This window comes from Salvelinus fontinalis, chromosome 39 (genome assembly GCF_029448725.1).
Source record: "Salvelinus fontinalis isolate EN_2023a chromosome 39, ASM2944872v1, whole genome shotgun sequence".
Classification (NCBI taxonomy): domain Eukaryota; kingdom Metazoa; phylum Chordata; class Actinopteri; order Salmoniformes; family Salmonidae; genus Salvelinus; species Salvelinus fontinalis.
Genome location: NC_074703.1, coordinates 872472 through 897467, shown reverse-complemented (window position 1 = coordinate 897467; position 24996 = coordinate 872472). Strand labels below are relative to the sequence as shown.

Sequence of the window (24996 nt, the reverse complement as noted above, 5' to 3'; positions counted from 1 at the left end):
CACAGCACCAGACCAGCAACAGATCTGTGTCTCTCTGGAGTAGGGAGGGAGAGATCTGTTAAAACAGGGGACAACCACAGCACCAGACCAGCAACAGATCTGTGTCTCTCTGGAGTAGGGAGGGAGAGATCTGTTAAAACAGGGGACAACCACAGCACCAGACCAGCAACAGATCTGTGTCTCTCTGGAGTAGGGAGGGAGAGATCTGTTAAAACAGGGGACAACCACAGTACCAGACCAGCAACCGATCTGTGTCTCTCTGGAGTAGGGAGGGAGAGATCTGTTAAAACAGGGGACAACCACAGCACCAGACCAGCAACAGATCTGTGTCTCTCCGGAGTAGGGAGGGAGAGATCTGTTAAAACAGGGGACAACCACAGTACCAGACCAGCAACAGATCTGTGTCTCTCCGGAGTAGGGAGGGAGAGATCTGTTAAAACAGGGGACAACCACAGGACCAGACCAGCAACAGATCTGTGTCTCTCTGGAGTAGGGAAGGAGAGATCTGTTAAAACAGGGGACAACCACAGTACCAGACCAGCAACAGATCTGTGTCTCTCTGGAGTAGGGAGGGAGAGAGGGGAGAGAAAGAGAGAGCTAGAGGAGGGGTAAACCTAGTGACACACGTCATCTAACATAAAGTACCACCACAAAACAGCCTGGCTACAACCCTGCTACAAGCAGATAGGTGATTGGCTAAGGCTCTGCGTCAGGCAGCAGGTGATTGGCTGGGTCAAGGTTGGAGCGGGGCTAGTTACCACGGATGCGATGACTGAGGCGGTAGCAGCGATCTCGTAGTACGTGGTCCACTCGGAGGCCAGCGTGACAGGGTTGAAGAAGAATGTCTGCAGGACATACTTCCTGAACGCCACGTGGTACGGTCTCTGCCACGACAGGATGACTGCAGTCGGGCTCAGAGAATACACCACCAGCTCCCGCACTCCCGTTGGCTCTGGGGACAGACAGACAAACCAGGCAGCCAATCAGAACCAACATCAGGCTACAGACAGCTGATTAAATCCAAAACCAAAGCAGAGGGGAGGGACTAAAAGCTGATTCAGCCAATCCATGATTTGATTAATAAATATTACACTATTCCCTATGGGCCCTGGTCAACAGTAGAGCACTACCTCTACGGGCCCTGGTCAACAGTAGAGCACTACCTCTACGGGCCCTGGTCAACAGCAGAGCACTACCCCTATGGGCCCTGGTCAACAGTAGAGCACTACCCCTATGGGTCCTGGTCAACAGTAGAGCACTACCCCTATGGGCCCTGGTCAACAGTAGAGCACTACCCCTACGGGCCCTGGTCAACAGTAGAGCACTACCCCTACGGGCCCTGGTCAACAGTAGAGCACTACCTCTACGGGCCCTGGTCAACAGTAGAGCACTACCCCTACAGGCCCTGGTCAACAGTAGAGCACTACCTCTATGGGCCCTGGTCAACAGTAGAGCACTACCTCTATGGGTCCTGGTCAACAGTAGAGCACTACCTCTATGGGCCCTGGTCAACAGTAGAGCACTACCCCTATGGGCCCTGGTCAACAGTAGAGCACTACCCCTATGGGCCCTGGTCAACAGTAGAGCACTACCTCTACGGGCCCTGGTCAACAGTAGAGCACTACCCCTATGGGCCCTGGTCAACAGTAGAGCACTACCCCTATGGGCCCTGGTCAACAGTAGAGCACTACCCCTATGGGCCCTGGTCAACAGTAGAGCACTACCCCTATGGGCCCTGGTCAACAGTAGAGCACTACCCCTATGGGCCCTGGTCAACAGTAGAGCACTACCCCTATGGGCCCTGGTCAACAGTAGAGCACTACCTCTATGGGCCCTGGTCAACAGTAGAGCACTACCCCTATGGGCCCTGGTCAACAGTAGAGCACTACCCCTATGGGCCCTGGTCAACAGTAGAGCACTACCTCTATGGGCCCTGGTCAACAGTAGTGCACTACCTCTATGGGCCCTGGTCAACAGTAGAGCACTACCCCTATGGGCCCTGGTCAACAGTAGAGCACTACCCCTACGGGCCCTGGTCAACAGTAGAGCACTACCCCTATGGGCCCTGGTCAACAGTAGAGCACTACCCCTATGGGCCCTGGTCAACAGTATAGCACTACCTCTATGGGCCCTGGTCAACAGTAGAGCACTACCCCTATGGGCCCTGGTCAACAGTAGAGCACTACCTCTACGGGCCCTGGTCAACAGTAGAGCACTACCTCTATGGGCCCTGGTCAACAGTAGAGCACTACCCTTATGGGCCCTGGTCAACAGTAGAGCACTACCTCTATGGGCCCTGGTCAACAGTAGAGCACTACCCCTATGGGCCCTGGTCAACAGTAGAGCACTACCTCTATGGGCCCTGGTCAACAGTAGAGCACTACCTCTACGGGCCCTGGTCAACAGTAGAGCACTACCTCTACGGGCCCTGGTCAACAGTAGAGCACTACCCCTATGGGCCCTGGTCAACAGTAGAGCACTACCCCTATGGGCCCTGGTCAACAGTAGAGCACTACCCCTATGGGCCCTGGTCAACAGTAGAGCACTACCCCTATGGGCCTTGGTCAACAGTAGAGCACTACCCCTACGGGCCCTGGTCAACAGTAGAGCACTACCCCTACGGGCCCTGGTCAACAGTAGAGCACTACCTCTACGGGCCCTGGTCAACAGTAGAGCACTACCTCTACGGGCCCTGGTCAACAGTAGAGCACTACCTCTATGGGCCCTGGTCAACAGTAGAGCACTACCTCTATGGGTCCTGGTCAACAGTAGAGCACTACCTCTATGGGCCCTGGTCAACAGTAGAGCACTACCTCTACTGGCCCTGGTCAACAGTAGAGCACTACCTCTACGGGCCCTGGTCAACAGTAGAGCACTACCTCTATGGACCCTGGTCAACAGTAGAGCACTACCTCTATGGGCCCTGGTCAACAGTAGAGCACTACCCCTATGGACCCTGGTCAACAGTAGAGCACTACCCCTATGGGCCCTGGTCAACAGTAGAGCACTACCCCTATGGACCCTGGTCAACAGTAGAGCACTACCCCTATGGGCCCTGGTCAACAGTAGAGCACTACCCCTATGGACCCTGGTCAACAGTAGAGCACTACCCCTATGGGCCCTGGTCAACAGTAGAGCACTACCCCTATGGGCCCTGGTCAACAGTAGAGCACTACCTCTATGGGCCCTGGTCAACAGTAGAGCACTACCCCTATGGGCCCTGGTCAACAGTAGAGCACTACCTCTATGGGCCCTGGTCAACAGTAGAGCACTACCCCTATGGGCCCTGGTCAACAGTAGAGCACTACCTCTACGAGCCCTGGTCAACAGTAGAGCACTACCTCTACGGGCCCTGGTCAACAGTAGAGCACTACCTCTATGGGCCCTGGTCAACAGTAGAGCACTACCCCTATGGGACCTGGTCAACAGTAGAGCACTACCTCTATGGGCCCTGGTCAACAGTAGAACACTACCCCTATGGGCCCTGGTCAACAGTAGAGCACTACCTCTACGGGCCCTGGTCAACAGTAGAGCACTACCTCTACGGGCCCTGGTCAACAGTAGAGCACTACCCCTATGGGCCCTGGTCAACAGTAGAGCACTACCCCTATGGGCCCTGGTCAACAGTAGAGCACTACCCCTACGGGCCCTGCTCAACAGTAGAGCACTACCTCTACGGGCCCTGGTCAACAGTAGAGCACTACCTCTATGGGCCCTGGTCAACAGTAGAGCACTACCTCTACGGGCCCTGGTCAACAGTAGAGCACTACCTCTACGGGCCCTGGTCAACAGTAGAGCACTACCTCTATGGGCCCTGGTCAACAGTAGAGCACTACCTCTATGGACCCTGGTCAACAGTAGAGCACTACCTCTATGGGCCCTGGTCAACAGTAGAGCACTACCCCTATGGGCCCTGGTCAACAGTAGAGCACTACCCCTATGGGCCCTGGTCAACAGTAGAGCACTACCCCTATGGACCCTGGTCAACAGTAGAGCACTACCCCTATGGGCCCTGGTCAACAGTAGAGCACTACCCCTATGGACCCTGGTCAACAGTAGAGCACTACCCCTATGGGCCCTGGTCAACAGTAGAGCACTACCCCTATGGGCCCTGGTCAACAGTAGAGCACTACCTCTATGGGCCCTGGTCAACAGTAGAGCACTACCCCTATGGGCCCTGGTCAACAGTAGAGCACTACCTCTATGGGCCCTGGTCAACAGTAGAGCACTACCCCTATGGGCCCTGGTCAACAGTAGAGCACTACCTCTACGAGCCCTGGTCAACAGTAGAGCACTACCTCTACGGGCCCTGGTCAACAGTAGAGCACTACCTCTATGGGCCCTGGTCAACAGTAGAGCACTACCCCTATGGGACCTGGTCAACAGTAGAGCACTACCTCTATGGGCCCTGGTCAACAGTAGAGCACTACCTCTATGGGCCCTGGTCAACAGTAGAGCACTACCTCTATGGGCCCTGGTCAACAGTAGAGCAATACCTCTATGGACCCTGGTCAACAGTAGAGCACTACCTCTATGGGCCCTGGTCAACAGTAGAGCACTACCCCTATGGGCCCTGGTCAACAGTAGAGCACTACCTCTACGGGACCTGGTCAACAGTAGAGCACTACCCCTATGGGCCCTGGTCAACAGTAGAGCACTACCCCTATGGGCCCTGGTCAACAGTAGAGCACTACCCCTACGGGCCCTGCTCAACAGTAGAGCACTACCTCTACGGGCCCTGGTCAACAGTAGAGCACTACCTCTATGGGCCCTGGTCAACAGTAGAGCACTACCCCTACGGGCCCTGGTCAACAGTAGAACACTACCTCTATGGGCCCTGGTCAACAGTAGAGCACTACCTCTATGGGCCTATACTCACCATGTCTATAATAACAGGTTAGACACCAGCCCAGGTAGTATAGTGTCTGAGGGACTCACCATGTCTATAATAACAGGTTATAGACACCAGCCCAGGTAGTATAGTGTCTGAGGGACTCACCATGTCTATAATAACAGGTTATAGACACCAGCCCAGGTAGTAAGTATAGTGTCTGAGGGACTCACCGATGTCCATAATTACAGGTTCGGAAGGAGGACTGATGAGAGGACCGTTAGTATGGTACACCACCACTCTGTACTGGGCACCTGGAGTCAGGTTGGACAGGATGTCACTGGTCGTGTTCTCCTGTAACCAATCACAGGACAGGAACAGGTATCAGGGCGGATAATAAACTGTATCAGTGTGTTGATAGGTGGACATAAGGTGGACATAACCGGCCATCAGTAAAGCTTTTCTTTTCCCCATCTCAGTGTTTCACTTCTGTTTAAAGCACTCTCCTCTGGAATGTACCTCTCTAAAGGGTTGTAGACTAGCAGGCTAGTTATAAAGGGTTGTGAACAGCTATGTAGACTAGCAGGTTGGTTATAAAGGGTTGTGAACAGCTATGTAGACTAGCAGGTTGGTTATAAAGGGTTGTGAACAGCTATGTAGACTAGCAGGTTGGTTATAAAGGGTTGTGAACAGCTATGTAGACTAGCAGGTTGGTTATAAAGGGTTGTGAACAGCTATGTAGACTAGCAGGTTGGTTATAAAGGGTTGTGAACAGCTATGTAGACTAGTTATAAAGGGTTGTGAACAGCTATGTAGACTAGCAGGTTGGTTATAAAGGGTTGTGAACAGCTATGTAGACTAGTTATAAAGGGTTGTGAACAGCTATGTAGACTAGTTATAAAGGGTTGTGAACAGCTATGTAGACTAGTTATAAAGGGTTGTGAACAGCTATGTAGACTAGTTATAAAGGGTTGTGAACAGCTATGTAGACTAGCAGGTTGGTTATAAAGGGTTGTGAACAGCTATGTAGACTAGTTATAAAAGGTTGTGAACAGCTATGTAGACTAGCAGGTTGGTTATAAAGGGTTGTGAACAGTTATGTAGACTAGTTATAAAAGGTTGTGAACAGCTATGTAGACTAGCAGGTTGGTTATAAAGGGTTGTGAACAGCTATGTAGACTAGTTATAAAGGGTTGTGAACAGCTATGTAGACTAGCAGGTTGGTTATAAAGGGTTGTGAACAGCTATGTAGACTAGCAGGTTGGTTATAAAGGGTTGTGAACAGCTATGTAGACTAGCAGGTTGGTTATAAAGGGTTGTGAACAGCTATGTAGACTAGCAGGTTAGTTAGTCTTACCTCACTGCAGTAGGTGTTCTCCATGCGTTGGCTGAGGCTGGGTCGGAGGCAGGTTAGGGACAGGACTGACACCAGGCTGCCGTTGTGGCTCTCAGACGACAGGGCCCAGGACACCGCTGCAGTGCTGGAGCCTAGCAGCCTGATACTGACACCCTGAGGCCGCTCCTGGGGCTGCTCCAGCACCTCTCCACTGGGGCCTGGGGCATTCAGTGGTGGATTTGGGATTTATTAGGACAATTAAAACATACAGAGTATAACACAGAATTTAAGTTTTAGGGTTAGGGTCATGGTTAGGGTCAGGTTTAGGGTCAGGGTCAGTGTTTGGGTCAGGGTCAGTGTTAGGGTTAAGGTCAGGGTCAGTGTTAGGGTTAAGGTCAGGGTCAGTGTTAGGGTTAAGGTCAGGGTCAGTGTTAGGGTTAAGGTCAGGGTCAGTGTTAGGGTTAAGGTCAGGGTCAGTGTCAGGCTATACATACTGAGATAGAAGGTGAACCCTGTATATGCGATGCTCTCCCTGGCCTCACAGTCTCCTGCCGAGCTCAGTGTGGTGACCTGGACTCTGTAGGTTCCAGGCTCTGTCAGCTCCGTGAAGAACTCATGAGTGTTCTCATCCACCGTGGCCGTCTCTGTAGAGTTACCTGAGGACGGGGGAGACACGGCTCAGAGAGGGTGAAACAGGTCGCAACATATACCATTCAGCTAGTGCCTTCATCTGACAACATAGGAGCCCTTACTCCAGGAGTATTGATCTAGGATCAGTCTCATTCATTATGATCTTACTGTGAATGTGGTCTAGGATCAGTCTCATTCATTATGATCTTACTGTGAATGTGATCTAGGATCAGTCTCATTCATTATGATCTTACTGTGAATGTGGTCTAGGATCAGTCTCATTCATTATGATCTTACTGTGAATGTGGTCTAGGATCAGTCTCATTCATTATGATCTTACTGTGAATGTGATCTAGGATCAGTCTCATTCATTATGATCTTACTGTGAATGTGGTCTAGGATCAGTCTCATTCATTATGATCTTACTGTGAATGTGGTCTAGGATCAGTCTCATTCATTATGATTTTACTGTGAATGTGATCTAGGATCAGTCTCATTCATTATGATCTTACTGTGAATGTGGTCTAGGATCAGTCTCATTCATTATGATCTTACTGTGAATGTGGTCTAGGATCAGTCTCATTCATTATGATCTTACTGTGAATGTGGTCTAGGATCAGTCTCATTCATTATGATCTTCCTGTGAATGTGGTCTAGGATCAGTCTCATTCATTATGATTTTACTGTGAATGTGATCTAGGATCAGTCTCATTCATTATGATCTTACTGTGAATGTGGTCTAGGATCAGTCTCATTCATTATGATCTTACTGTGAATGTGGTCTAGGTTCTTATTGACCACCGTAGAGGCCGTTAGCTTACCGTCTCTGTAGATGTAGACGTTGAAACCGTCGTATGTGGTGGGGGGTCGGGGGGGTAGCCAGCGTAGCTCCAGCAGTATGGGGGGAAAGCGGGTGGGGGTGACGGAGGTCTCTGGGGGCAGGACCATGGCAGAGCCCGGCTCATTGGAGTCCTCATACTCTGGAACCACCGCGTTCACAAACTCCTCCTCTCCATCCGTAGGGGAGGGACTATCGTAGGACTCCGGCCAATAGGGCTGCGTGGCGGTCTGTTCTTCTGTGTTGTTAGAGATAGAGGTGGCATAGCCTGTAGAACTGTTGGAGCCCTGAGGGGCGGAGCTGTAGGAGACCTGGGTGGTTCCGCCCACCACCTCCTCTGAGATCACTTCCTGTATCTCCTGGTTCTCCTGTAATTCCTGTTCCTCTATGAGGGGGACATCCCGCGCCCGCCGGGGCGTGTCCTGGGTCACCTCGTAGCTAGGGACCCTCCCTGGTAGCACCCTCTGGCTGAGTGGGACGATCTTATGGGAGATGTTGAGAGGAGGGTTGGGCACTGCAGAGAAACACAAACATTAATATTAGTTTGACATCTCCATGGATATGCTGCTGCTATTGGTCCTGAGTCTGTTCCCTGGTCAATGTACCTGTCCTGTAATGTAGTAGTTACCTGTCCTGTAATGTAGTAGTCACCTGTCCTGTAATGTAGTAGCTACCTGTCCTGTAATGTAGTAGCTACCTGTCCTGTAATGTAGTAGTTACCTGTCCTGTAATGTAGTAGTTACCTGTCCTGTAATGTAGTAGTTACCTGTCCTGTAATGTAGTAGTTACCTGTCCTGTAATGTAGTAGTTCCCTGTCCTGTAATGTAGTAGTTCCCTGTCCTGTAATGTAGTAGTTACCTGTCCTGTAATGTAGTAGTTACCTGTCCTGTAATGTAGCAGTTACCTGTCCTGTAATGTAGCAGTTACCTGTCCTGTAATGTAGTAGTTACCTGTCCTGTAATGTAGTAGTTACCTGTCCTGTAATGTAGTAGTTACCTGTCCTGTAATGTAGTAGTTACCTGTCCTGTAATGTAGTAGTTCCCTGTCCTGTAATGTAGTAGCTAACTGTCCTGTAATGTAGTAGTTACCTGTCCTGTAATGTAGTAGTTCCCTGTCCTGTAATGTAGTAGTTACCTGTCCTGTAATGTAGTAGTTACCTGTCCTGTAATGTAGTAGTTACCTGTCCTGTAATGTAGTAGTTACCTGTCCTGTAATGTAGTAGTTACCTGTCCCGTAATGTAGTAGCTACCTGTCCCGTAATGTAGTAGTTACCTGTCCTGTAATGTAGTAGTTACCTGTCCTGTAATGTAGTAGTTACCTGTCCTGTAATGTAGTAGTTACCTGTCCTGTAATGTAGTAGTTACCTGTCCTGTAATGTAGTAGTTACCTGTCCTGTAATGTAGTAGTTACCTGTCCTGTAATGTAGTAGTTACCTGTCCTGTAATGTAGTAGTTACCTGTCCTGTAATGTAGTAGTTACCTGTCCTGTAATGTAGTAGTTACCTGTCCTGTAATGTAGTAGTTACCTGTCCTGTAATGTAGTAGTTACCTGTCCTGTAATGTAGTAGTTACCTGTCCTGTAATGTAGTAGTTACCTGTCCTGTAATGTATTAGTTACCTGTCCTGTAATGTATTAGTTACCTGCCCTGTAATGTAGTAGTTACCTGTCCTGTAATGTAGTAGTTACCTGTCCTGTAATGTAGTAGTTACCTGTCCTGTAATGTAGTAGTTACCTGTCCCGTAATGTAGTAGCTACCTGTCCCGTAATGTAGTAGTTACCTGTCCCGTAATGTAGTAGTTACCTGTCCCGTAATGTAGTAGTTACCTGTCCCGTAATGTAGTAGTTACCTGTCCCGTAATGTAGTAGTTACCTGTCCTGTAATGTAGTAGTTACCTGTCCTGTAATGTATTAGTTACCTGTCCTGTAATGTATTAGTTACCTGCCCTGTAATGTAGTAGTTACCTGCCCTGTAATGTAGTAGTTACCTGTCCTGTAATGTAGTAGTTACCTGTCCTGTAATGTAGTAGTTACCTGTCCTGTAATGTAGTAGTTACCTGTCCTGTAATGTAGTAGTTACCTGTCCTGTAATGTAGTAGTTACCTGTCCTGTAATGTAGTAGTTACCTGTCCTGTAATGTAGTAGTTACCTGTCCTGTAATGTAGTAGTTCCCTGTCCTGTAATGTAGTAGTTACCTGTCCTGTAATGTAGTAGTTACCTGTCCTGTAATGTAGTAGTTACCTGTCCTGTAATGTAGTAGTTACCTGTCCCGTAATGTAGTGGCTACCTGTCCCGTAATGTAGTAGTTACCTGTCCCGTAATGTAGTAGTTACCTGTCCCGTAATGTAGTAGTTACCTGTCCTGTAATGTAGTAGTTACCTGTCCTGTAATGTGGTAGTTACCTGTCCTGTAATGTAGTAGTTACCTGTCCTGTAATGTAGTAGTTACCTGTCCTGTAATGTAGTAGTTACCTGTCCTGTAATGTAGTAGTTACCTGTCCTGTAATGTATTAGTTACCTGTCCTGTAATGTATTAGTTACCTGCCCTGTAATGTAGTAGTTACCTGTCCTGTAATGTAGTAGTTACCTGTCCTGTAATGTAGTAGTTACCTGTCCTGTAATGTAGTAGTTACCTGTCCTGTAATGTAGTAGTTACCTGTCCTGTAATGTAGTAGTTACCTGTCCTGTAATGTAGTAGTTACCTGTCCTGTAATGTAGTAGTTACCAGTCCTGTGATGTAGTAGTTACCTGTCCTGTAATGTAGTAGTTACCTGTCCTGTAATGTAGTAGTTACCTGTCCTGTAATGTAGTAGTTACCTGTCCTGTAATGTAGTAGTTACCTGTCCTGTAATGTAGTAGCTACCTGTCCTGTAATGTAGTACCTACCTGTCCTGTAATGTAGTAGTTACCTGTCCTGTAATGTAGTAGTTACCTGTCCTGTAATGTAGTAGTTACCTGTCCTGTAATGTAGTAGTTACCTGTCCTGTAATGTAGTAGTTACCTGTCCTGTAATGTAGTAGTTACCTGTCCTGTAATGTAGTAGTTACCTGTCCTGTAATGTAGTAGTTACCTGTCCTGTAATGTAGTAGTTACCTGTCCTGTAATGTAGTAGTTACCTGTCCTGTAATGTAGTAGTTACCTGTCCTGTAATGTAGTAGTTACCTGTCCTGTAATGTAGTAGTTACCTGTCCTGTAATGTAGTAGTTACCTGTCCTGTAATGTAGTAGTTACCTGTCCTGTAATGTAGTAGTTACCTGTCCTGTAATGTAGTAGTTACCTGTCCTGTAATGTAGTAGTTACCTGTCCTGTAATGTAGTAGTTACCTGTCCTGTAATGTAGTAGTTACCTGTCCTGTAATGTAGTAGTTACCTGTCCTGTAATGTAGTAGTTACCTGTCCTGTAATGTAGTAGTTACCTGTCCTGTAATGTAGTAATTACCTGTCCTGTAATGTAGTAGTTACCTGTCCTGTAATGTAGTAGTTACCTGTCCTGTAATGTAGTAGTTACCTGTCCTGTAATGTAGTAGTTACCTGTCCTGTGTTGCCGGGGTTCGTGGGTTATGTAGTAGTTACCTGTCCTGTAATGTAGTAGTTACCTGTCCTGTGTTGCCGGGCCTCGTGGGTTATGTAGTAGTTACCTGTCCTGTGTTGCCGGGGAACATGGGTTATGTAGTAGTTACCTGTCCTGTAATGTAGTAGTTACCTGTCCTGTGTTGCCGGGGTTCGTGGGTTATGTAGTAGTTACCTGTCCTGTGTTGCCGGGGCTCGTGGGTTATGTAGTAGTTACCTGTCCTGTGTTGCCGGGGTGCGTGGGTTATGTAGTAGTTACCTGTCCTGTGTAGCCGGGGTTCGTGGGTTATGTTCATGGGTTATGTAGTAGTTACCTGTCCTGTGTTAGCGGGGTGCGTGGGTTATGTAGTAGTTACCTGTCCTGTGTTGCCGGGGCTCGTGGGTTATGTAGTAGCTACCTGTCCTGTGTTGCCGGGGCTCGTGGGTTATGTAGTAGCTACCTGTCCTGTGTTGCCGGGGCTCGTGGGTTATGTAGTAGCTACCTGTCCTGTGTTGCCGGGCCTCGAGTTTATGTAGTAGTTACCTGTCCTGTGTTGCCGGGGCTCGTGGGTTATGTAGTAGCTACCTGTCCTGTGTTGTCGGGGCTCGAGTTTATGTAGTAGTTACCTGTGTTGCCGGGGCTCGTGGGTTATGTAGTAGCTACCTGTCCTGTGTTGCCGGGGCTCGTGGGTTATGTAGTAGCTACCTGTCCTGTGTTGCCGGGGCTCGTGGGTTATGTAGTAGCTACCTGTCCTGTGTTGTCGGGGCTCGAGTTTATGTAGTAGTTACCTGTGTTGCCGGGGCTCGTGGGTTATGTAGTAGCTACCTGTCCTGTGTTGCCGGGGCTCGTGGGTTATGTAGTAGTTACCTGTCCTGTGTTGCCGGGGCTCGTGGGTTATGTAGTAGTTACCTGTCCTGTGTTGCCGGGGTTCGTGGGTTATGTAGTAGCTACCTGTCCTGTGTTGCCGGGGTTCGTGGGTTATGTAGTAGTTACCTGTCCTGTGTTGCCGGGGCTCGTGGGTTATGTGGTAGCTACCTGTCCTGTGTTGCCGGGGTTCATGGGTCAGGTCGCTGCGTCGGACCAGGGTGGTTCTGTTGACTGTAGCTTCAGAGATCAGCTGGAAGGAGATGTTGCTGTAACACGTCCCAGGGAGCCAGTGTTTAAACAACGTCTTTCCTTTATAGAAGTCTAGAACACAGAACAGTCTTTCCTTCATAGAAGTCTAGAACACAGAACACAGTCTTTCCTTTATAGAAGTCTAGAACACAGAACAGTCTTTCCTTTATAGAAGTCTAGAACACAGAACAGTCTTTCCTTTATAGAAGTCTAGAACACAGAACAGTCTTTCCTTTATAGAAGTCTAGAACACAGAACAGTCTTTCCTTTATAGAAGTCTAGAACACAGAACACAGTATTTCCTTTATAGAAGTCTAGAACACAGAACAGTCTTTCCTTTATAGAAGTCTAGAACACAGAACACAGTCTTTCCTTTATAGAAGTCTAGAACACAGAACAGTCTTTCCTTTATAGAAGTCTAGAACACAGAACAGTCTTTCCTTTATAGAAGTCTAGAACACAGATCAGTCTTTCCTTTATAGAAGTCTAGAACACAGAACAGTCTTTCCTTTATAGAAGTCTAGAACACAGAACAGTTTTTCCTTTATAGAAGTCTAGAACACAGAACATACCAGTCTGCTTTATAGAAGTCTATAACACAGAACATACCAGTCTGCTTTATAGAAGTCTATAACACAGAACATAACAGTCTGCTTTATAGAAGTCTATAACACAGAACATACCAGTCTGCTTTATAGAAGTCTATAACACAGAACATACCAGTCTGCTTTATAGAAGTCTATAACACAGAACATACCAGTCTGCTTTATAGAAGTCTATAACACAGAACATAACAGTCTGCTTTATAGAAGTCTATAACACAGAACATACCAGTCTGCTTTATAGAAGTCTATAACACAGAACATAACAGTCTGCTGTATAGAAGTCTAGAACACAGATCAGTCTTTCATTTATAGAAGTCTAGAACACAGATCAGTCTTTCCTTTATAGAAGTCTAGAACACAGATCAGTCTTTCCTTTATAGAAGTCTATAACACAGAACATACCAGTCTGCTTTATAGAAGTCTATAACACAGAACATACCAGTCTGCTTTATAGAAGTCTAGAACACAGAGCAGTCTTTCCTTTATATAAGTCTATAACACAGAACATACCAGTCTGCTTTATAGAAGTCTAGAACACAGAGCAGTCTTTCCTTTATAGAAGTCTATAACACAGAACATAACAGTCTGCATTATAGAAGTCTATAACACAGAACATACCAGTCTGCTTTATAGAAGTCTATAACACAGAACATACCAGTCTGCTTTATAGAAGTCTATAACACAGAACATAACAGTCTGCTTTATAGAAGTCTATAACACAGAACATACCAGTCTGCATTATAGAAGTATATAAAACAGAACATAACAGTCTGCTTTATAGAAGTCTATAACACAGAGCAGTCTTTCCTTTATAGAAGTCTAGAACACAGATCAGTCTTTCCTTTATAGAAGTCTATAACACAGAACATACCAGTCTGCTTTATAGAAGTCTATAACACAGAACATAACAGTCTGCATTATAGAAGTCTATAACACAGAGCAGTCTTTCCTTTATAGAAGTCTATAACACAGAGCATAACAGTCTGCTTTATAGAAATTTGAGGACAGAACACATTAGTCTTCAACTTGTGTCTGTGATCAGGAAACATTGAAGTCTGATCGGTGTGCCTGCCTCAAACATGACCTCATACAGACCTGCTCAACTCAGTTGATCCAACTTGAATAATTCAACTGTGAACTGCCCAGAACGGGCTATTCAGCTTCACCTGTTGTTCCAGTCTGTCCAAGCCAGAGGCCTCACCTTTATAGAGCATGGATCTCTGCTCCCGGCCCTCTGCGTAGCTGATGTTGACCCGACTGAAGACGTTGTTCTCTGGGGAGCTGATCTCAAACACCACGCCGGTCTCTGGAGCCTCTCGGTAGTCTGTGATCACCACGCTGTCCACCGGACGAGGCTCTGCAAGGGGGGACAGACAGACAACAGACACACCATCAGACCTGACTGACTACCTGGTCAGGGGCACAACAACCACTACAACCTCCTCAGTGAAGAATGGGAAATATAAAAGAGAGACCAGGGCTAACACAAGTCAAGCACATAGCGTATCTATGAGAGAACAAAGATCTTAAACACAAGTCAAGCACATAGCGTATCTATGAGAGAACAAAGATCTTAAACACAAGTCAAGCACATAGAGTCTTCACCTGTCTGAATACTTACTGGTGAGAACAGAGACAGTCTGGACGGACTTGGACCAGGTCGTCCCCTGTCTGAATACTTACTGGTGATAACAGAGACAGTCTGGACGGACTTTGACCAGGTCTTCCCCTGTCTGAATACTTACTGGTGAGAACAGAGACAGTCTGGACGGACTTGGACCAGGTCGTCCCCTGTCTGAATACTTACTGGTGAGAACAGAGACAGTCTGGACGGACTTGGACCAGGTCGTCCCCTGTCTGAATACTTACTGGTGAGAACAGAGACAGTCTGGACGGACTTGGACCAGGTCTTCCCCTGTCTGAGCAGCAGACTAACGGTGTAGCAGAGTCCGTGGTGGGAGGAGTTAAAGACCAGCGGGGTCGCGGTGGGGTCGGTCAGGTTCAGGAACGGCAGCAGGTGGGTTCGGGGCTCGCCCATCACCCGGGCAGCGTACCCCGTCACGTTCTCCCGCAGGTCAGATTGCTCCAGGGTCGCTACGATCCAGTCCTCCTCTTTAACGGACACCTGGAAGGACACAATGGTCTGGAGGAGAGAGAGAGGAGAGAGAGAGGAGAGAGACAGAGGAGAGAGAGAGAGAGAGAGAGAGAGGAGAGAGACAGAGGAGAGAGAGAGAGAGAGAGAGAGAGAGAGAGAGAGAGAGAGAGAGAGAGAGAGAGAGAGAGAGAGAGAGAGAGAGAGAGAGAGAGAGAGAGAGAGAGAGAGAGAGAGAGAGAGAGGAGAGAGAGAGAGAGAGAGAGAGAGAGAGAGAGAGAGAGAGAGAGAGAGAGAGAGAGAGAGAGAGAGAGAGAGAGAGAGAGAGAGAGACAGAGGGCTGTTGAGTCTCGAGGAATGGTGCAATAGGTTCACATCATCATCATCAGATCGCTGCTCTAACAGTTTGGCTTCTCCAGACCACCTGACCTACAGAGACAGTCATTTGAGTCAGTGCAGTACATATTGAGTGCCCTTCTCTATAAGCATGCTGAAAGTCTGTTGTTCATTTGTTTACAGAGAAAAAGAGAGAGAGACCAGTATTTGGTCAAACACAGTTTCTTCCAACAGTTTGCTAAGAGCTGGCAGCAAGCTGATAGGTCTGCTGTTAGAACCAGTAAAGACCGCTTTACCACTCTTGGGTAGTGGAATGACTTTGGCTTCCCTCCATGCCTGAGGACAAAGACTTCCCTCCAGGCCTGAGGACAAAGACTTCCCTCCAGGCATGAGGACAAAGACTTCCCTCCAGGCCTGAGGACAAAGACTTCCCTCCAGGCCTGAGGACAAAGACTTCCCTCCAGGCCTGAGGACAAAGACTTCCCTCCAGGCCTGAGGACAAAGACTTCCCTCCAGGCCTGAGGACAAAGACTTCCCTCCAGGCCTGAGGACAAAGACTTCCCTCCAGGCCTGAGGACAAAGACTTCCCTCCAGGCCTGAGGACAAAGACTTCCCTCCAGGCCTGAGGACAAAGACTTCCCTCCAGGCCTGAGGACAAAGACTTCCCTCCAGGCCTGAGGATAAAGACTTTCCTCTCGGCCTGAGGACAAAGACTTCCCTCCAGGCCTGAGGACAAAGACTTCCCTCCAGGCCTGAGGACAAAGACTTTCCTCTGGGCTCAGATTAAAGATCTAACAGACAGCAGTGGCTATAGAGTCAGATTAAAGATATGACAGATAGGAGTGGCTATAGAGTCAGATTAAAGATATGACAGATAGGAGTGGCTATAGAGTCAGATTAAAGATATGACAGATAGGAGTGGCTATAGAGTCAGATTAAAGATATGACAGATAGGAGTGGCTATAGAGTCAGATGAAAGATATGACAGATAGGAGTGGCTATAGAGTCAGATTAAAGATATGACAGACAGGAGTGGCTATAGAGTCAGATTAAAGATATGACTGATAGGAGTGGCTATAGAGTCAGATTAAAGATATGACAGATAGGAGTGGCTATAGAGTCTGATTAAAGATCTGACAGATAGGAGTGGCTATAGAGTCAGATTAAAGATATGACAGATAGGAGTGGCTATAGAGTCAGATTAAAGATATGACAGATAGGAGTGGCTATAGTCAGATTAAAGATCTGACAGATAGGAGTGGCTATAGAGTCAGATTAAAGATAAGACAGATAGGAGTGGCAATAGAGTCAGATTAAAGATATGACAGATAGGAGTGGCTATAGAGTCAGATTAAAGATATGACAGATAGGAGTGGCTATAGAGTCAGATTAAAGATATGACAGATAGGAGTGGCTATAGAGTCAGATTAAAGATATGACAGATAGGAGTGGCTATAGAGTCAGATTAAAGATATGACAGATAGGAGTGGCTATAGAGTCAGATTAAAGATATGACAGACAGGAGTGGCTATAGAGTCAGATTAAAGATATGACAGATAGGAGTGGCTATAGAGTCAGATTAAAGATCTGACAGATAGGAGTGGCTATAGAGTCAGATTAAAGATCTGACAGATAGGAGTGGCTATAGAGTCAGATTAAAGATATGACAGATAGGAGTGGCTATAGAGTCAGATTAAAGATATGACAGACAGGAGTGGCTATAGAGTCAGATTAAAGATATGACAGATAGGAGTGGCTATAGAGTCAGATTAAAGATATGACAGATAGGAGTGGCTATAGAGTCAGATTAAAGATATGACAGATAGGAGTGGCTATAGAGTCAGATTAAAGATATGACAGATAGGAGTGGCTATAGAGTCAGATTAAAGATATGACAGATAGGAGTGGCTATAGAGTCAGATTAAAGATATGACAGATAGGAGTGGCTATAGAGTCAGATTAAAGATATGACAGATAGGAGTGGCTATAGTCAGCTACCATCCTCAGTAGCTTTCCATCTAAGTTGTCAATGCCAGGAGGTTTCTCATTATTGATCGAGAACAACAATTTGTTCACCTCTCCCACACTAACTTTACAAAAATTCTAACTTGCAATGCTTTTCTTTCATTATTCGTTTTTTTGTGAATGAATACAAAGTCTCACTGTTCGTTGTTGGCATCTCCTGCCTAAATTTGCCAACTTTGCCGATGAAATAATCATTAAAATAATTGGCAACATCAAATGGTTTTGTGATGAATACGCCATCTGATTGGATGCGATGGCTTATTCAGAGCGTGGAGAGTGATGCCTCCACTCTGGGGAGAGTGACCCCTCAGAGACAGATTAATACAGCTCTACTCTGGGGAGAGTGACCTCTCAGAGACAGATTAATACAGCTCCACTCTGGGGAGAGTGACCCCTCAGAGACAGATTAATACAGCTCCACTCTGGGGAGAGTGACCCCTCAGAGACAGATTAATACAGCTCTACTCTGGGGAGAGTGACCTCTCAGAGACAGATTAATACAGCTCCACTCTGGGGAGAGTGACCCCTCAGAGACAGATTAATACAGCTCCACTCTGGGGAGAGTGACCCCTCAGAGACAGATTAATACAGCTCCACTCTGGGGAGAGTGACCTCTCAGGGACAGATTAATACAGCTCCACTCTGGGGAGAGTGACCCCTCAGAGACAGATTAATACAGCTCCACTCTGGGGAGAGTGACCCATCAGAGACAGATTAATACAGCTCCACTCTGGGGAGAGTGACCCCTCAGAGACAGATTAATACAGCTCCACTCTGGGGAGAGTGACCCCTCAGGGACAGATTAATACAGCTCCACTCTGGGGAGAGTGACCCCTCAGGGACAGATTAATACAGCTCCACTCTGGGGAGAGTGACCCCTCAGAGACAGATTAATACAGCTCCACTCTGGGGAGAGTGACCCCTCAGGGACAGATTAATACAGCTCCACTCTGGGGAGAGTGACCCCTCAGGGACAGATTAATACAGCTCCACTCTGGGGAGAGTGACCCCTCAGGGACAGATTAATACAGCTCCACTCTGGGGAGAGTGACCCCTCAGAGACAGATTAATACAGCTCCACTCTGGGGAGAGTGACCCCTCAGAGACAGACTAATACAGCTCCACTCTGGGGAGAGTGACCCCTCAGAGACAGATTAATACAGCTCCACTCTGGGGAGAGTGACCCCTCAGAGACAAATTAATACAGCTCCACTCTGGGGAGAGTGACCTCTCAGAGACAGATTAATACAGCTCCACTCTGGGGAGAGTGACCTCTCAGAGACAGATTAATACAGCTCCACTCTGGGGAGAGTGACCCCTCAGAGACAGATTAATACAGCTCCACTCTGGGGAGAGTGACCTCTCAGAGACAGATTAATACAGCTCCACTCTGGGGAGAGTGACCCCTCAGAGACAAATTAATACAGCTCCACTCTGGGGAGAGTGACCCCTCAGGGACAGATTAATACAGCTCCACTCTGGGGAGAGTGACCCCTCAGGGACAGATTAATACAGCTCCACTCTGGGGAGAGTGACCTCTCAGAGACAGATTAATACAGCTCTACTCTGGGGAGAGTGACCTCTCAGAGACAGATTAATACAGCTCCACTCTGGGGAGAGTGACCTCTCAGAGACAGATTAATACAGCTCCACTCTGGGGAGAGTGACCCCTCAGAGACAGATTAATACAGCTCCACTCTGGGGAGAGTGACCCCTCAGAGACAGACTAATACAGCTCCACTCTGGGGAGAGTGACCCCTCAGAGACAGATTAATACAGCTCCACTCTGGGGAGAGTGACCTCTCAGAGACAGATTAATACAGCTCCACTCTGGGGAGAGTGACCCCTCAGGGACAGATTAATACAGCTCCACTCTGGGGAGAGTGACCCCTCAGAGACAGATTAATACAGCTCCACTCTGGGGAGAGTGACCCCTCAGAGACAGATTAATACAGCTCCACTCTGGGGAGAGTGACCCCTCAGAGACAGATTAATACAGCTCCACTCTGGGGAGAGTGACCCCTCAGGGATAGATTAATACAGCTCCACTCTGGGGAGAGTGACCCCTCAGGGACAGATTAATACAGCTCCACTCTGGGGAGAGTGACCCCTCAGGGACAGATTAATACAGCTCTACTCTGGGGAGAGTGACCTCTCAGAGACAGATTAATACAGCTCCACTCTGGGGAGAGTGACCCCTCAGGGACAGATTAATACAGCTCCACTCTGGGGAGAGTGACCTCTCAGGGACATTAATACAGCTCCACTCTGGGGAGAGTGACCCCTCAGGGACAGATTAATACAGCTCTACTCTGGGGAGAGTGACCTCTCAGAGACAGATTAATACAGCTCCACTCTGGGGAGAGTGACCTCTCAGAGACAGATTAATACAGCTCCACTCTGGGGAGAGTGACCCCTCAGAGACAGATTAATACAGCTCCACTCTGGGGAGAGTGACCCCTCAGAGACAGATTAATACAGCTCCACTCTGGGGAGAGTGACCTCTCAGAGACAGATTAATACAGCTCCACTCTGGGGAGAGTGACCCCTCAGGGACAGATGAATACAGCTCCACTCTGGGGAGAGTGACCCCTCAGGGACAGATTAATACAGCTCCACTCTGGGGAGAGTGACCCCTCAGGGACAGATTAATACAGCTCCACTCTGGGGAGAGTGACCTCTCAGGGACAGATTAATACAGCTCCACTCTGGGGAGAGTGACCCCTCAGAGACAGATTAATACAGCTCCACTCTGGGGAGAGTGACCCCTCAGAGACAGATTAATACAGCTCCACTCTGGGGAGAGTGACCCCTCAGAGACAGATTAATACAGCTCCACTCTGGGGAGAGTGACCTTTCAGAGACAGATTAATACAGCTCCACTCTGGGGAGAGTGACCCCTCAGAGACAGATTAATACAGCTCCACTCTGGGGAGAGTGACCCCTCAGGGACAGATTAATACAGCTCCACTCTGGGGAGAGTGACCCCTCAGGGACAGATTAATACAGCTCCACTCTGGGGAGAGTGACCCCTCAGGGACAGATTAATACAGCTCCACTCTGGGGAGAGTGACCCCTCAGAGACAGATTAATACAGCTCCACTCTGGGGAGAGTGACCCCTCAGGGACAGATTAATACAGCTCCACTCTGGGGAGAGTGACCCCTCAGAGACAGATTAATACAGCTCCACTCTGGGGAGAGTGACCCCTCAGAGACAGATTAATACAGCTCCACTCTGGGGAGAGTGACCCCTCAGAGACAGACTAATACAGCTCCACTCTGGGGAGAGTGACCTCTCAGAGACAGATTAATACAGCTCCACTCTGGGGAGAGTGACCCCTCAGAGACAGATTAATACAGCTCCACTCTGGGGAGAGTGACCCCTCAGGGACAGATTAATACAGCTCCACTCTGGGGAGAGTGACCCCTCAGGGACAGATTAATACAGCTCCACTCTGGGGAGAGTGACCCCTCAGGTACAGATTAATACAGCTCCACTCTGGGGAGAGTGACCCCTCAGGGACAGATTAATACAGCTCAACTCTGGGGAGAGTGACCCCTCAGAGACAGATTAATACAGCTCCACTCTGGGGAGAGTGACCCCTCAGAGACAGATTAATACAGCTCTACTCTGGGGAGAGTGACCCCTCAGAGACAGATTAATACAGCTCCACTCTGGGGAGAGTGACCCCTCAGGGACAGATTAATACAGCTCCACTCTGGGGAAAGTGACCCCTCAGGGACAGATTAATACAGCTCCACTCTGGGGAGAGTGACCCCTCAGGGACAGACTAATACAGCTCCACTCTGGGGAGAGTGACCCCTCAGAGACAGATTAATACAGCTCCACTCTGGGGAGAGTGACCTCTCAGAGACAGATTAATACAGCTCCACTCTGGGGAGAGTGACCCCTCAGGGACAGATTAATACAGCTCCACTCTGGGGAGAGTGACCCCTCAGGGACAGATTAATACAGCTCCACTCTGGGGAGAGTGACCTCTCAGAGACAGATTAATACAGCTCCACTCTGGGGAGAGTGACCTCTCAGAGACAGATTAATACAGCTCCACTCTGGGGAGAGTGACCCCTCAGGGACAGATTAATACAGCTCCACTCTGGGGAGAGTGACCTCTCAGAGACAGATTAATACAGCTCCACTCTGGGGAGAGTGACCCCTCAGAGACAGATTAATACAGCTCCACTCTGGGGAGAGTGACCCCTCAGAGACAGATTAATACAGCTCCACTCTGGGGAGAGTGACCCCTCAGAGACAGATTAATACAGCTCTACTCTGGGGAGAGTGACCCCTCAGAGACAGATTAATACAGCTCCACACTGGGGAGAGTGACCCCTCAGAGACATATTAATACAGCTCCACTCTGGGGAGAGTGACCCCTCAGGGACAGATTAATACAGCTCCACTCTGGGGAGAGTGACCCCTCAGAGACAGATTAATACAGCTCCACTCTGGGGAGAGTGACCTCTCAGAGACAGATTAATACAGCTCCACTCTGGGGAGAGTGACCTCTCAGAGACAGATTAATACAGCTCCACTCTGGGGAGAGTGACCCCTCAGGGACAGATTAATACAGCTCTACTCTGGGGAGAGTGACCTCTCAGAGACAGATTAATACAGCTCCACTCTGGGGAGAGTGACCCCTCAGGGACAGATTAATACAGCTCCACTCTGTGGAGAGTGACCTCTCAGAGACAGATTAATACAGCTCCACTCTGGGGAGAGTGACCCCTCAGAGACAGATTAATACAGCTCCACTCTGGGGAGAGTGACCTCTCAGAGACAGATTAATACAGCTCCACTCTGGGGAGAGTGACCCCTCAGGGACAGATTAATACAGCTCCACTCTGGGGAGAGTGACCCCTCAGAGACAGATTAATACAGCTCCACTCTGGGGAGAGTGACCCCTCAGGGACAGATTAATACAGCTCCACTCTGGGGAGAGTGACCTCTCAGAGACAGATTAATACAGCTCCACTCTGGGGAGAGTGACCCCTCAGAGACAGATTAATACAGCTCCACTCTGGGGAGAGTGACCCCTCAGGGACAGATTAATACAGCTCTACTCTGGGGAGAGTGACCCCTCAGAGACAGATTAATACAGCTCCACTCTGGGGAGAGTGACCTCTCAGAGACAGATTAATACAGCTCCACTCTGGGGAGAGTGACCCCTCAGAGACAGATTAATACAGCTCCACTCTGGGGAGAGTGACCCCTCAGAGACAGATTAATACAGCTCCACTCTGGGGAGAGTGACCCCTCAGAGACAGATTAATACAGCTCCACTCTGGGGAGAGTGACCCCTCAGGGACAGATTAATACAGCTCCACTCTGGGGAGAGTGACCCCTCAGAGACAGATTAATACAGCTCCACTCTGGGGAGAGTGACCCCTCAGGGACAGATTAATACAGCTCCACTCTGGGGAGAGTGACCTCTCAGGGACAGATTAATACAGCTCCACTCTGGGGAGAGTGACCCCTCAGAGACAGATTAATACAGCTCCACTCTGGGGAGAGTGACCCCTCAGAGACAGATTAATACAGCTCCACTCTGGGGAGAGTGACCCCTCAGGGACAGATTAATACAGCTCCACTCTGGGGAGAGTGACCCCTCAGGGACAGATTAATACAGCTCCACTCTGGGGAGAGTGACCCCTCAGGTACAGATTAATACAGCTCCACTCTGGGGAGAGTGACCCCTCAGAGACAGATTAATACAGCTCCACTCTGGGGAGAGTGACCCCTCAGAGACAGATTAATACAGCTCCACTCTGGGGAGAGTGACCCCTCAGAGACAGATTAATACAGCTCCACTCTGGGGAGAGTGACCCCTCAGGGACAGATTAATACAGCTCCACTCTGGGGAGAGTGACCCCTCAGAGACAGATTAATACAGCTCCACTCTGGGGAGAGTGACCCCTCAGGGACAGATTAATACAGCTCCACTCTGGGGAGAGTGACCCCTCAGAGACAGATTAATACAGCTCCACTCTGGGGAGAGTGACCCCTCAGGGACAGATTAATACAGCTCCACTCTGGGGAGAGTGACCCCTCAGGGACAGATTAATACAGCTCCACTCTGGGGAGAGTGACCCCTCAGGGACAGATTAATACAGCTCCACTCTGGGGAGAGTGACCCCTCAGGGACAGATTAATACAGCTCCACTCTGGGGAGAGTGACCCCTCAGAGACAGATTAATACAGCTCCACTCTGGGGAGAGTGACCCCTCAGAGACAGATTAATACAGCTCCACTCTGGGGAGAGTGACCCCTCAGAGACAGATTAATACAGCTCCACTCTGGGGAGAGTGACCCCTCAGAGACAGATTAATACAGCTCCACTCTGGGGAGAGTGACCCCTCAGAGACAGATTAATACAGCTCCACTCTGGGAAGAGTGACCCCTCAGAGACAGATTAATACAGCTCCACTCTGGGGAGAGTGACCCCTCAGAGACAGATTAATACAGCTCCACTCTGGGGAGAGTGACCCCTCAGAGACAGATTAATACAGCTCCACTCTGGGGAGAGTGACCTCTCAGAGACAGATTAATACAGCTCCACTCTGGGGAGAGTGACCTCTCAGAGACAGATTAATACAGCTCCACTCTGGGGAGAGTGACCCCTCAGAGACAGATTAATACAGCTCCACTCTGGGGAGAGTGACCTCTCAGAGACAGATTAATACAGCTCCACTCTGGGGAGAGTGACCTCTCAGAGACAGATTAATACAGCTCCACTCTGGGGAGAGTGACCCCTCAGAGACAGATTAATACAGCTCCACTCTGGGGAGAGTGACCCCTCAGGGACAGATTAATACAGCTCCACTCTGGGGAGAGTGACCCCTCAGAGACAGATTAATACAGCTCCACTCTGGGGAGAGTGACCCCTCAGAGACAGATTAATACAGCTCCACTCTGGGGAGAGTGACCCCTCAGAGACAGATTAATACAGCTCCACTCTGGGGAGAGTGACCCCTCAGAGACAGATTAATACAGCTCCACTCTGGGGAGAGTGACCCCTCAGAGACAGATTAATACAGCTCCACTCTGGGGAGAGTGACCTCTCAGAGACAGATTAATACAGCTCCACTCTGGGGAGAGTGACCCCTCAGAGACAGATTAATACAGCTCCACTCTGGGGAGAGTGACCCCTCAGAGACAGATTAATACAGCTCCACTCTGGGGAGAGTGACCCCTCAGAGACAGATTAATACAGCTCCACTCTGGGGAGAGTGACCCCTCAGGGACAGATTAATACAGCTCCACTCTGGGGAGAGTGACCCCTCAGAGACAGATTAATACAGCTCCACTCTGGGGAGAGTGACCTCTCAGAGACAGATTAATACAGCTCCACTCTGGGGAGAGTGACCCCTCAGGGACAGATTAATACAGCTCCACTCTGGGGAGAGTGACCCCTCAGAGACAGATTAATACAGCTCCACTCTGGGGAGAGTGACCCCTCAGAGACAGATTAATACAGCTCCACTCTGGGGAGAGTGACCCCTCAGGGACAGATTAATACAGCTCCACTCTGGGGAGAGTGACCCCTCAGAGACAGATTAATACAGCTCCACTCTGGGGAGAGTGACCCCTCAGAGACAGATTAATACAGCTCCACTCTGGGG

General features: G+C 48.7%; 1 protein-coding gene across 5 annotated transcripts in view; it reads right to left on the bottom strand.

Moving 5' to 3' along the window:
* ptpro (protein tyrosine phosphatase receptor type O) overlaps positions 1-24996 on the bottom strand; it is a 176247-nt gene that overhangs the window by 90464 nt on the left and 60787 nt on the right. For 3 of the 5 annotated variants that reach the window (XM_055905713.1, XM_055905714.1, XM_055905711.1), the window contains exons 2-9: positions 14771-15044; positions 14103-14258; positions 12216-12368; positions 7619-8149; positions 6662-6823; positions 6189-6385; positions 5065-5185; positions 759-952 (exon numbers count right to left, since the gene is read on the bottom strand). In XM_055905713.1, the coding sequence (XP_055761688.1) occupies positions 759-952; positions 5065-5185; positions 6189-6385; positions 6662-6823; positions 7619-8149; positions 12216-12368; positions 14103-14258; positions 14771-15044 (1788 nt within the window). Of the gene's footprint in view, positions 1-758; positions 953-5064; positions 5186-6188; positions 6386-6661; positions 6824-7618; positions 8150-11161; positions 11218-11375; positions 11512-12215; positions 12369-14102; positions 14259-14770; positions 15045-24996 lie in introns of those variants that run through there. The other 2 variants (XM_055905712.1, XM_055905715.1) reach the window with 2 other exon arrangements.